The sequence below is a fragment of the Rhododendron vialii genome, chromosome 1a, assembly GCF_030253575.1.
Source record: "Rhododendron vialii isolate Sample 1 chromosome 1a, ASM3025357v1".
NCBI lineage: Eukaryota > Viridiplantae > Streptophyta > Magnoliopsida > Ericales > Ericaceae > Rhododendron > Rhododendron vialii.
In genome coordinates, this window is record NC_080557.1 from 46,858,191 (window position 1) to 46,870,483 (window position 12,293).

Below are 12,293 nucleotides of genomic sequence, written 5' to 3' on the forward strand. Positions count from 1 at the left end.
AATCCCTAGCCCAATCAAACCCCAACACAAGGTATCAACGCCCCCATTCTTGCCACCAAACTCCTACTTACTCTTTAAGTGGATTGTTCCAATCAGGTCGACGGTAAATAGACGGAGTTAGCTAGCCTTAGGAATCATATATTTAAATACACACATTGTACACGTTGGAGATGCAATACACGCAATTTGTATATTGGAGACCAAATTGACAATTCGCTAATACATTAGGGGTCATTCGTAAAAAACAAATGGTGTAGTTGGGTAGCCAATTCCTTCCTTCGGAGTGGATTGTTCCAACGAGGTTGACATGGATTCATCAAAAAGTGGTGGATTGACAATAGCTATATATATACTGGTCAAAAAATCTAAAGAAAAAGCCCAAGTGGGTTGATGAGCAATTGAAAGAAACTTGTACTACCTATCATGTGATAAGATGTTAAATATTTAAAAATACGTTCAGTCGTCAGTAATCCGTTGTCGTCCAGCGGTTAGGATATCTGGCTTTCACCCAGGAGACCCGGGTTCGATTCCCGGCAACGGAACTTTTTAACTTCTCCATCTTACTTTCTCTTTGGGTGAAACTGTGAAGTGAAAGGAACGAAATTCTATACCAGATTTTTTTTTCCCTCCCTTTATTTTACTACTACTACTACTATTATTATTATTATCACTCTCGATTCTTTTGCGTACAAAACAAATAATGGAAGTTAACCAAACAGTGGACGAGGGGATGTGGTGTTGCGGCAAATAACTCGCCTTTTCGAACAGTAGATATGGCTCAAACCGGACATTCTACAACGGATCGGGAACCTCTATGTTCACGATCAAGAAGAGTTGCTACGCTGGCTGCCCAAACCATCCTTTTACAGTTGAAAAGGAGAGAGAAGAAGATCTAATAGGGCTTTTAAATTGAGACGCCATTATCATAGTAACAACATTGTCGGGTACTTCTAACGTGACGTGTTTCGAGATCCTAGTCTTCATGTTTTGTTTCAATATCTACAATCGCCTTTATATGTATGAGTATTTATGTTCAAAAGAAGGAGAAGAGAGAGGGTAATACTCCTACCATTGCCTCGTAATACCTCCAATCCTATTTGTTAGGGGACGTTTGGTAACCTTTTTGTTTTTAGTTTTGAATTTTTGTTTTTACTTTTTTGAAAACTAATGAAGCAAACTTGTTTGGTAACAAGTTTCTACTTTTTTGTTTTTCGTAAACTTTTTTAGAGTTTTTGTAAATTATGAAAACTACAAAAAGGTGTTTTCCCCAGTTTTTTTTTTTTTTTGAGAAACACAAATATTACCAAATAGGTTTCTTGTTTTTGTTTTCATGAAAACATAAATCTGTCTCTACTTCCAGTTTCTTAAAAAACAAAAAACTGAAAGGTTACCAAACGCACCCTAGAGGCAATTTCAATATCTTCTTTATTTTTGATTACTTGATTACTCAAGACGAATCTGAAAATTGATCCTATATCAAAGCATTAAAAATCAATACCAACGAAAACAAATCCCAGCACCAAGCCTGATTGTTACCGGGCTGGGTCAGCTCAATCCTTTTAAGCCCGATAACAACCAGGCTGTGCCAGCTTAAGCCCGATAAGATCCAGACTGTGCCAGCCCAGCCTGACTATATCTAGGCTGGGCTATATCAGCCAGCAGAGCTACAACTTAAGCCCGATAGGATCCAGTCTGGGCCATCTCAGCCCACGAAATCTGAACTGGATCCAGGATGGGCCCAGCTAATTCCGGCTAAACCCCACTACTAAGCCCTACATTCCTGGGCTTCTAGCTATTTGGGAACAATCGATCAATCGAAAAACCGCTGCTCAGTGAGTCGCCGACGGAGCTTCTTCGACGCCGGAGATTATACTATGGCTGAAGAATCGCTGCGAGTTTGCCAATTCGAAGAAATTCCGTCTCCTCGAGAATTCATTTCGCAGATTGAGTCGCGAAATATTCCCGCTGTAAATTCGTCGTCGAACCAGAAAACCGTTTATTTCTTTCGTGGTTTTTCTGTTTGATTATTTTGGCTTCTTATTTGTTTATTTATTTTATTTTTTTGTGGCGAAAAAGGTATTCAAGGGCTGCGTAAAGAACTGGAAAGCTTTCTCGTTGTGGGATCCCTCCAGTGGCGGCCTCGACTACTTGCTGGTAACTTACATACATATCACTATATGTATGCTCAAGTTTGTGTATATTTGTGTTTACAAGTTGGTTTTATTTAGTTTTAAACGGAACTTCTTTTCCCTCAAGCGGTCAGTTGGGCGTGAAGTTCAAGCCTTGTCCATTATCTTGCTGGAAAAATTAACTGAAAAAAATCAACGAACTCTCGGAGAAGTTATAGTGGGTGAATTTAATACTACTGTACAAGTGTATGTATACGTTAAAGTTTTGGAATTCCTTAATAGCACATTGAAACTGGGATTATATTATGAGTAATTGATTCATGCTAAGAAATTAACATTCAAACTTCGGTTTCAATTAGAGGAGAAGATTGTGTCTAATCGGGACGAAGTTTTTGGAGATGAATACACTTTCCACTAGGCCAACTATCGATAATATTGATACGTTTTTATTGTCATCTTCAACATTTGTTTTGGAAGCACTGTATGATGTGCTCTCCGACATTTATGTGATGCAAGAGGTAGCTTGCTCCTAACCTGATCAGATTGGTCTTCAGCCCGGCCTTGAATGTTTGTCTGTCTTGACTAGTTAGCTTCATAAACCTTTCACTGTGTTGATTTCCAAGTAATTCCGGTCCACAAACAGTAACCTCTTCGTAAACCTTTCACTGTGTCACTTTTGGGTCTTCTAAACTTGGAAGGAAGACCACTATTCCAGTAATTATACATGAATTAGATGTTTAAGTCTGGTTTAAATGAAGTTTTTACTGTGGGGGTTTTAAAAAGAAAGGTGTAATTTTTTGAATAATTATGTATTCTCATTCTTGGAAATTAAGATAAGTTTGAGGCTTTGGAAAGAATCAGTAAACTTTTCTATTGAACAAAAAATTCTTGTGGGATCTAAATTTTCGACGCAATCCAAGTAATTGATATTGGCTCCTAGTAGTGAAAAGACTGCTAGTCAAAACCGAGAAGAAAAAAGGCTCCTAGTAGGTACTGTACATAGTATTGGCCCTTTGAATAAATATACATGGTTCCTAGTGGGGGTTAAGACCACTGGCCACATATGCAGAAAAAAGAATCAAAGACCCCAAATAAAGACATGGGTTTTGATACTGAAAACAAAAGGAAAGAAGCGGTTCCCAGTAGATAATTATCTTACTGGCTGCTATATGTAGTTCCTACTGGTCATTAATTTGTGACTCCTAGTAGTGAAGCTGTTGGCTACAAACATATTGAGATCCATTAAATGTTGACTCATATATGTACTGTGTCAGATTAAAGTTGGATCAAATTTACTAGATAGATCCAAAAAATATGTTGCCTCGGTTACATGCTATGTGCCTCAAGAATTGGAAAACTTTATGACAGATACGAAATTATGTGCGGCTTTGGTTGGAAAGCGAACGATCGAACATCTGATACATCATTAGTCCCTTGGGAAAAATGTGGCCATCACAAAAGATCCTAAAAGAGGTAAGTTATGTGCAATATGGAGCAAAAAATTCATGCCACTGGACGAGCGCTACGGCAAGATCTTTTTGTCCCTGGGATGGGCAAATCCATACTTTTTCTGAACAAAATCGATGAACTATAGGAGAAGTGATGGTGATTGAATTCAATACTATACAGGGGTATGTATATTGGTAACGTTCTGGTATTCGGCAATAGCTGATGTACATATCGAAACTGGGTTGACATTAGTACTTGATTCATGCTCAGAAATTAACATTCAAACTTCGGTTTCAAGTAAAGGAAACAATTGCGTCTACTCGTGACAAAGATTTTTGTCACGAATACAGTTTACACGAGGCTGACTAATTATGACATTAATACTTTTTTCTGTCACGTTCTACATTTATGTTGACAGCAGTGTTTGACGTGCATGTTACTGACATTCTGCGACAAAAGAGGTAGCTTGCTGCTAACCTGACCAAATTGGTCTTCAGCCTGACCTTTAATGTGTGTCTGTTTTGACTTTGACTGATTAGCTTCGTAAACCTTCCATATGTTACTATTGTGTCTTCTAAACTCAGGAGAGGAAGACACTGTACCAGTGAATAGACGATAAATGATGTTTACGTGTGCGTTTTAAATGAGGTTTGTACTTGCTCACTTATTCTTGTGATAAATTCAGGAACGAGTAGGATCGTCAATGGTGGACGCAATGCTGTCCAGATCTGCACCAGTCTTTTATGGTGATATTAGAGGCCACGAGAGGGTAAATTTCTTTAACCTAAAACTTGTTTTACCTTTGAAGCATTTCATTTCTTCTCATTGATGACGTCAGCTTCAATCATAAGAATTTCAATTTGAACTATAGGTTCAGTTGCCCTTCTCTACTTTCATTGGTTATTGCAATGAAAACATCCAGAAGCCAAGGAGGGATTGTGAAGTTTCTTCTGAATCTGAAAGGCATGAGCTCGAAGGATCAGATACAAAGCAAGGTTCTATGCTTTTTGGAGATGCCTTGCAACAAATTTATCTTGCGCAGGTCACAACTTGGTTTTCCTTATGTCAGTGAAGCAATAATTCAGTTATGGTTCTATAAGGGTGCACTCTAGCAACCTTGTGTTCTTGTTACTTGCTTTTTGATTAAGATGCTACAAAGTTCGGTTCAAATTTTTGCGTTGTACTTCAGGTACCAATTATGAGTATTGAGAATGAAGAAAGGGTTCAATTGGGAACCTTGAGAGAAGACATTCAAAGGGTCTGTAGGTTCCTTTCCGGCAATCCTCTTGACTGTTTCTTGTTCTCAAGCCTCTCCACCTCAAGAGTTCCTTAGTGATGCTCAAGATTTTGTTATTCTCGTGCCTTTTTATCAATTTGTGCAGCCTGCATTTTTGGAGACAAAGGAACTGGCTTCGATTAATTTGTGGATGAACAATGCTCATAGTAGATCCAGCACCCATTATGATCCACACCAAAACGTTCTGTGCGTAGTTGCTGGCTGCAAACAAGGTTTGTAATCTTTGACCTTTGCTTGAATTTTGTAACTGCTACATACTTATGGAGATTTCTCACTTCTCACATTAGCTGCAACAAAGTGGTTAAACGTTTGGTCCTTTAGCCGTATGGTGCATGACACTTTTATCTATTTTTGTGGTCAGTCTTGGAAATTGGAAATCTGGACAAGCGTGGGAAAGGGGATTTAGTGACTACTAAAGATATGTGGTCTAAACAAAAAGGGTAAACAAAAAAGGAGAACATATAGTGTTATATTGCTTATGTTCGGAAGAAACTGCTTTGTCTTCAGAGAACTAAAAGAACTGTGCCAGATGCTTTTATTGCCTGCTATTTTTATTCTGAGCAGTCTTCTCAAGACGTAAATATACCAACTCTCTAATTGTGAGCCCAAATTTTGCGTTGTTCAGTTGTTTTATGGCCCCCTTCTGCAAGTCCCTTCTTGTATCCAATGCCTTTGTATGGGGAAGCGTCAAACCATAGGTATGCTATTTTCTACTTCCGTAGTCTAGTTTTTGGGGCTTTTGATATTCAACTCTGTTAGGCAGATTCTTTACTTGACATAGAGTTCAATCTTCCGCTTGCATTGTTTATTTTTTCTTGCAGTGCTGTCAACTTAGAAAAGCCTGATCTTTCTATTCACCCAAGAGCAGAGCAATCTATGGAGTATTCCCAGAAGGTTATTCTTCATGCTGGCGATGCTCTCTTCATTCCCGAAGGCTGGTAAGATTTTGAATTTTGATGTTCATTGCATTTTGGTACATCTCACCTTTTTCCTCCAATGTATTCAGAAGTTTCTTTTGAGATTTTCGACATAATGCCACCTCCTTAACCCTCTTTTATTCTTCCCTATTTGCTTATGGATCATAGAATTTTACTGACTCCTCTTTTATTGTAGGAAATCGTTGGGGTGATATTACCATCCGATATTCAGTTAAAATAGTTTCTCACTGTTTATTTCTCCGCTAAAGTTTGGTACAGATAACCATGTATGATGTACTTATTTTCTCGATCAACAATGTTTAAGCTGCCAATGTCGAAAATAGAACATCAAGGACTCAATTAGTAATTGTTGACAAAGCATCTAAGGGAGAGTGTGTGGATAAAATTGGTGAAGTGGCATTATCTGCATGCTAGATAATGCAGGGAAGTAAAGGTCATGCACTGCCAAGATGGAAAGTTTTTCTTTATCTTCTATGCCTTAAGGTTAAGTTTTTCACTGGGTGCACATGTTGGAAACTATTTTGTGTAGGGAGATGACCATTTTGACGTTCCCCTGTTTTTGAAGCTGTGCAACAGTATCTTCATGCAAAAATAGTCCCTCAACTGCTCTATTTCTGATAAACTCCCTCTTTTTTCTCTCTATTTCTTTACATCCCTCGCAACTGCGTGACTGTTTTCAACTATTTTTGTGAGACTTTCTGAACATGCATCGTGTGGGTACAACCTCTTTGTTTTATCATAGCCGACAAATACTTGCATTTTGTCTTTTATACCTTACGCCAAGCAACTTCGCATGAAAACACTTTTTCAGCATGAATTTTATTGCTCCCTTTGATTACTACAGGTTTCACCAAGTAGATAGTGAGGATTTGACCATTGCTGTTAACTTTTGGTGGCGGTCCGACCTGATGTCTGGCATGTCAGAACATATGGATGCATATTATTTGCGCCTATTATTGAGAAGGTAATTATGGTATATTGTCTTTGAAATGGACTTCTTTGATTTCCTCCCCATTTTCTTTTTTAAGCACTACGAGTACTGAAGCTAATCGTTTTTGTTTTCTTTGGTGCCCCTAAAATTTTCTTGAACAGATTGACTGACAAACAAATGGTACGTCTCTTTCGTATTCTTTTTTGTATTGGAACACAGGTGGTAGTGCTGATTTAAAAATAATGAAAACATTTTAGGATTGGAACAATGATTTCCATGAGCATTTGTTTGTGGAAATTGTAGTTGGTTAAATATGAACCTTCTCTTCTTTTATTCATGAATTCAATAAGTGGGCTTGTTGTATGTTTCCTTTATGAGTTTACGACATATTATCAACCTCAGTTTCTCAGGAATACTAGTGTTACTTTGTAGTTTGTCCTCATTGATGGTTGATAGCTGTACAAAGTACTTGTGTTTTCTTATAGAAAGTGGTTGACAATAACTTGTAAGTTGGTATTTGGATACAACTTGGGTGGTAACTGACTGAGAAGTGAATGTGTGTCCTTACTTCAGAATGATACTGGCAAATCTTCGCTGATGTTTTCTATGAGTTGTCACAGAATCATATCGTTGATGAACAATTTTTAAACATGTGAACTGATCTTCTGCGTGGGGTTTCTGATGGCCAGGAAAATGAACAATTTCTCCAGGATTATTGATTGAAAAACTCATGAAACTGGGTATCGTACTTTACAAAACTGGAAAATGAACGGTTTTTCTGTTCCTATCCTTGTTTATTTTCTGAAATCTTCTGAATGAGATGTATAACATTGTTGCCTGAGATTTCCTTTAACTTCCACTGACTGGGACTTGTACATTTGGCTGGAAAATCATTCCAGAAGCTTAATGTTTACCTTGATCTGTCTGGGTTGTTCCGTTTGAATCTGCCAATTCCCTGAAATGATGTTTCTGATATTGCTTAATGTCCCTGCCATTCATGGAAAGTGAGAAGCCGACAATTAATCATCTGCTTTTGGAATGAATAGAAAACTTTTTGGGTATCATAGGGCTTGTTCAAAACACAAAACAAACAAGCCCATAGAGATGCATTCATTCTTTTTCTTACCATCATATACATGTTTTTGTGATGAATTAATCATAAAGTTGATAATACTTCAACAAATATGCAGAATGGAAATTGTTGCCCTGCATTTATCTTTTCCCTGATTGCAATTTAAATTTAAGCACAGTGAGGCACATTTTCTCTCTTTAAACCAGGACAGAACCGAGTGCTGGGTAAGAGTATTGCTGGTGCATCAACATCAGAAAGGCATACAATTGAGCAACATAATAATGGACAAGCAGGTCGCCTTGTTTTTATCATGTACTTTGCTGGAAACGTTTGGGTCATAGGTTTTTTTCTCCAGAAATACTAAGTAATGAAGATGATGTGGTTTATATTACTTATGATTTGGTGGTAAAGAATGGAACTTGTTTCTTATGCTGGGGCTAATTTTTCTTTTGATGTTTTACCAGATTATTGTTACAATGGTTCTGATAAGAACTGTGCACCCGAGGATTCAAAAGCAAATGTGATAAGAGAGAAACTTATGTTGCATGAACTGGAACCACCAACGCTTAAGGCTCTTCAAGAACTTGTTTCTTTAGTCCATGATCGTGTTAATGTTGCTGACCAAAGTGAACGAGTGGATTCTACCTCAACCAAAGGTTCAGCCTTCAGAGAGAAACATGAACACGTCAATTGTATGAAGGCAAATTTGTCTTGCCTTGAAAATGATCCAGTTGCTTGTGTCCTTTCGAACCTTCATCCTCTTGCCCTTCAGAATGTCTTCCTTGCCATGGCGGTGAGTTTGTATTCCTACCTCTAGCTCTTTTGTTGACAAAGGGTTAGATTTTATGATGTTTATGGTCTATATAATTATTTTCATTCACACTTAATAAACTGGAAGAAAGATGTATGTTACTTAGAGGTCCTAAATACCAAGTTTCCAACTTTATAGGAATTGTAGACAACAGGTTACCAAGCTTTGGTCCTTCATTTCCCTGCATTGGAGTAGAGAGCTTTTTGTCCTGTTGCTATGTAGCATTAGTTTGACATGCGCATGAAAAAACATGACATGAATTCAGTTATCCTGGAAATTTTAGACAAGAAGGATATATTTATGTCAATATGATACTGATATTGATTAGCATGGGTGCAATGGGACTCCTAAAGTGTAGGATGGATATGTCTAGGACGTGACAATGCGACTGTATTTACATACATGCATATGTATTTGATGCGAGTTGGACTATCCGAAGTTCGATAATAATTGGGTAGCTCAGTGGAAGAAGCTCAAGGAATTTGGTGTGCATAATTTCTCATGCATAGTAATGCGGCAATGACGCCACCATCTTATTTCAAATTTTGTTTTTCTGTTTTATGCTTGATGTATTTTCACCTCTTGGATGTTAGGTGACTACTGGTCCTATTCCTATAAAGTGTCTGTGTCATTAACGTGTTGTTCCTTTTCGAAATCATGATTTCAGTCCAATCTTTGAGTATGTGGCGAAAAATTACATGACCAAAATTAATGTTACCCATTCGTCAAGTTTCTTCTCTCGTTTTTGGCGCCTCATATTAATGGGTGACTTAGTCCGCTATAGATTCTTACGCCCTGTCAATTAGATTCCTTGTTTGGAATCTGAAGTTTTTGTTTTGTTCTGTTTTGTTTTATACCTTCCTTTTTGGCCTGAGACCACTACATTTGTTCAAGTGTCATGTATTGTTTCTTGAATATTACCAGCAGATGTTGCTTCAGGGAACCCATTTCTCTTGTTGTTTAAAGTCCTTGTCTGCAAGCTTGTTGATCATATGCAATAAACTAATGTTTGAAGAGTGGTCTACTGTTTATTCTGCTAGTGTATGAAGTTAGTTATTCTTATTCAGCACAATTTCCCTAGAACTCTGGAGGCTTTGATGCTGCACCTGCTTTCACCAGTGGCGGCAGAAGTACTTACACGAAAATTTGATGAGATGGATCAACTGACTCCTGAAGAAGATCGGTAATGCTAACTGCAATACGAGGATAGATTTTGTTCTTTTTGTTAAAGGAGGTAGACCTCAAATTTTTGTTTAATTTGTTATGCATCTTTTATGTGTTCAGGAATAAATTTTACGAAGTTTTTTATGGTGCATTTGATGACCAATGTGCTGCTATGGATACAATTTTAAGTGGGAAAGAGTGCTTTGCACGTCAGGTAAAGCTCCTCTCCTGGTGGAAAATGCCATTGGGATTTGATGCAAAGTTCTATCTGCTTGTTACGGTGACGCAGGCTATAGATAAGTTTTGATATTGCTATTTGAATGTGGTTGATCGTTTAGTGATCTCTCTCTCTCTCTCTCTCTCTCTCTGAGGAAATAATGCTTCTATCCCTAGGGGGTGATGAACCATTAGTTGGTTTTGTTAATGGTCTGAGAGAACTTTATACTCATATCCTTTGTTGGTTTTTGCAACCATGATTACAAAGGACAATTGTTAATTAGGTGATAGTTCCAACTTCTTTCATAACTTTTATGGACATTCAGTTTTTGTGGCATCAAATCTTTTGTGGATTCAGTAAGACTCCCACTTGTCGATGCTGTGATTGCCTAAGAGATCTTATGCAATGTGGCAAATTCCTGAGGAACATCCTATTGTTCCCCTGGTTGTATCCCCATTAAAGGATAAAGCTTATCTAGCACAAAAGGTTCTCATGAGTGAACGACCCAATGCAAAGATCGCCTGAATGGGACTGTATGTTCTTAGTAATTTCAGTGGCACTGGATTAGGCACATGGCTTCTCCATTGAGTTGGGTTTTCTGCAGAATAAGGAGCTGCATCCAGTGTTTTACTGTGGTACTTGGTACCTTATTACCACAGTAAATATTTCCATACTCCATTTAAAGTGTTCTCAGTACACATACTTTACCTCATTTTGTTTTTTCAAATGAACAGCATTTCTAGATTGTGTTCCATATTGGTCTCTTGCTTTCTTTTGCTTTTCCCTTTTGTCCTCCTGCGCTGATTTCTATGGCATATCATGTGCTTGTGTTATCCACCTTCACCTTTGCATCTATATCTCCACTTTCATCCGCATACAGGATAATCGATTCTTATATTGGGTTGATGTATGAATACCCGTACAGATGAATCTTTGTGATAAAACAGAGCGCTTTCTTTTTGAAATGTCTTGGCATATAAACGAGAACAACCTCTAGGGTCGTCCGATCATTTTCTTTACTAAGGTTATAGCTGTGTGATTAGAAAAGATTCAAAAAGGGAAACATAATCACCGTTTTCTCTACCAAACAATCACCATTTTGGTAATGTATCCCTACTTATCATTTTATCTAATCAAACAAGGAAAACTTCTCTACACGCTTGTAATCTCTCTTCTCACTTTTGTTGAATGTTTTTATCTTTCGTGGGGTCTTTTATGAATCTGAGAAGAGTTGTTTCTGTGGCTTTAAATATGTAGGGGGGCAATAATATGCAATACAATTGATATAATTTGTAGGGACTATTTTCATAAAGTGGCTTTATGCGTGGGCATTCTCTAGTGTTCATATATTTCAAAATCCTTGAAAATTAGATTGTCCAACAAAAGGAAATTTTGATTCATGCAGCTCTTTTTATTGTGTGTGATAACTAACTCAAAGGACTATTGTGTGTCGAATATTTCCTGTGCCAGGCATTCCAGAACGTGTTGGATCAATATTTGGGTATTTGCTTTGACGGGCCAAAACCATCTGTTTGATGAGTAGTTGAGTGATCTGGGCTTCAGTAAAGACAATGTAAGCCAATAGCTACGAGAGTGCAAATTGGTTCATATTCATTGCAAGTAGATTCCTTCTCTAATGGTACCAGTGCATGTGAGTCTGTTGATGTATTATAATCCTCTAGTTCCGTATATTTTTTGAAGGCTGCTGAATTTTCAGCTGTGTAAATGCTGTTTTGTCCTTGTTACATGATTGGCAATAGCATTTGCAAGTTGTCACATATGCTTTACAGATTAATATCCTGATGTTTATGCTTCAGTTATACTGGATCTGGTTGGGAGGCATACATATTTTACTGATCTGTCATTGACCCCCTTTAAAGCAAGATTAAAACGTACATATTAATATCCAACCAGTGCATGCACTGGTTGTTCACTGGCTAAACTTGAGAGGAAAGGTTATATATTCTTTGTATGAAAGAGTTGTTACAGTATCAAGACTTGATATCTCGTTAACTTCGAAGGCCCCGTAGTGCAAGCAAAATTTTGTGGTTGATGTAGGAGACAAGGATAGTTTACAACTATGTGCTGAAATAGTTTTCCAAATACAGTTCATTAACATCTTTGTTTGGATAGAGTCATAGAGACAAAGGGAGATAGTAACACAGTGGCTTGAGAGGTTAACTGATATTCATAGCCTTGCTAGCATGAGGTTCTTCTCATATAAATCGGTTGTGTTAATGTAGGAAACATAAGTGAGCAATTTGTTTTCGAGAATTTGAATAGAT

At 37.6% G+C, this 12,293-nt stretch overlaps 1 protein-coding gene and 1 non-coding gene across 5 annotated transcripts; both read left to right on the top strand.

Moving 5' to 3' along the window:
- Positions 1-470: 470 nt before the first annotated feature.
- TRNAE-UUC (transfer RNA glutamic acid (anticodon UUC)) lies at positions 471-542 on the top strand. The gene has a single exon. It is a non-coding gene; the product is annotated as a tRNA-Glu (tRNA).
- Positions 543-1,800: 1,258 nt separating this feature from the next.
- On the top strand, positions 1,801-11,828 carry LOC131322127 (lysine-specific demethylase JMJ31). 4 transcript variants are annotated; one of them, XM_058353309.1, is made up of 15 exons: positions 1,801-1,967; positions 2,077-2,154; positions 4,264-4,347; positions 4,450-4,620; positions 4,768-4,836; positions 4,961-5,087; positions 5,501-5,573; positions 5,697-5,813; positions 6,658-6,777; positions 6,906-6,924; positions 8,028-8,109; positions 8,281-8,609; positions 9,668-9,810; positions 9,912-10,005; positions 11,479-11,828. In XM_058353309.1, the coding sequence occupies exons 1-15, from the start codon at positions 1,875-1,877 to the stop codon at positions 11,542-11,544; spliced, it is 1,665 nt and encodes a 554-aa protein (XP_058209292.1). In that variant the 5' UTR covers positions 1,801-1,874; the 3' UTR covers positions 11,545-11,828. The 4 variants fall into 4 exon arrangements, with proteins under 4 accessions (XP_058209292.1, XP_058209299.1, XP_058209309.1 ...); XM_058353316.1 differs by having other exon boundaries at positions 9,695-9,810; XM_058353326.1 differs by lacking the exon at positions 11,479-11,828 and having other exon boundaries at positions 1,802-1,967; positions 9,709-9,810; positions 9,912-10,011.
- Positions 11,829-12,293: the final 465 nt, after the last annotated feature.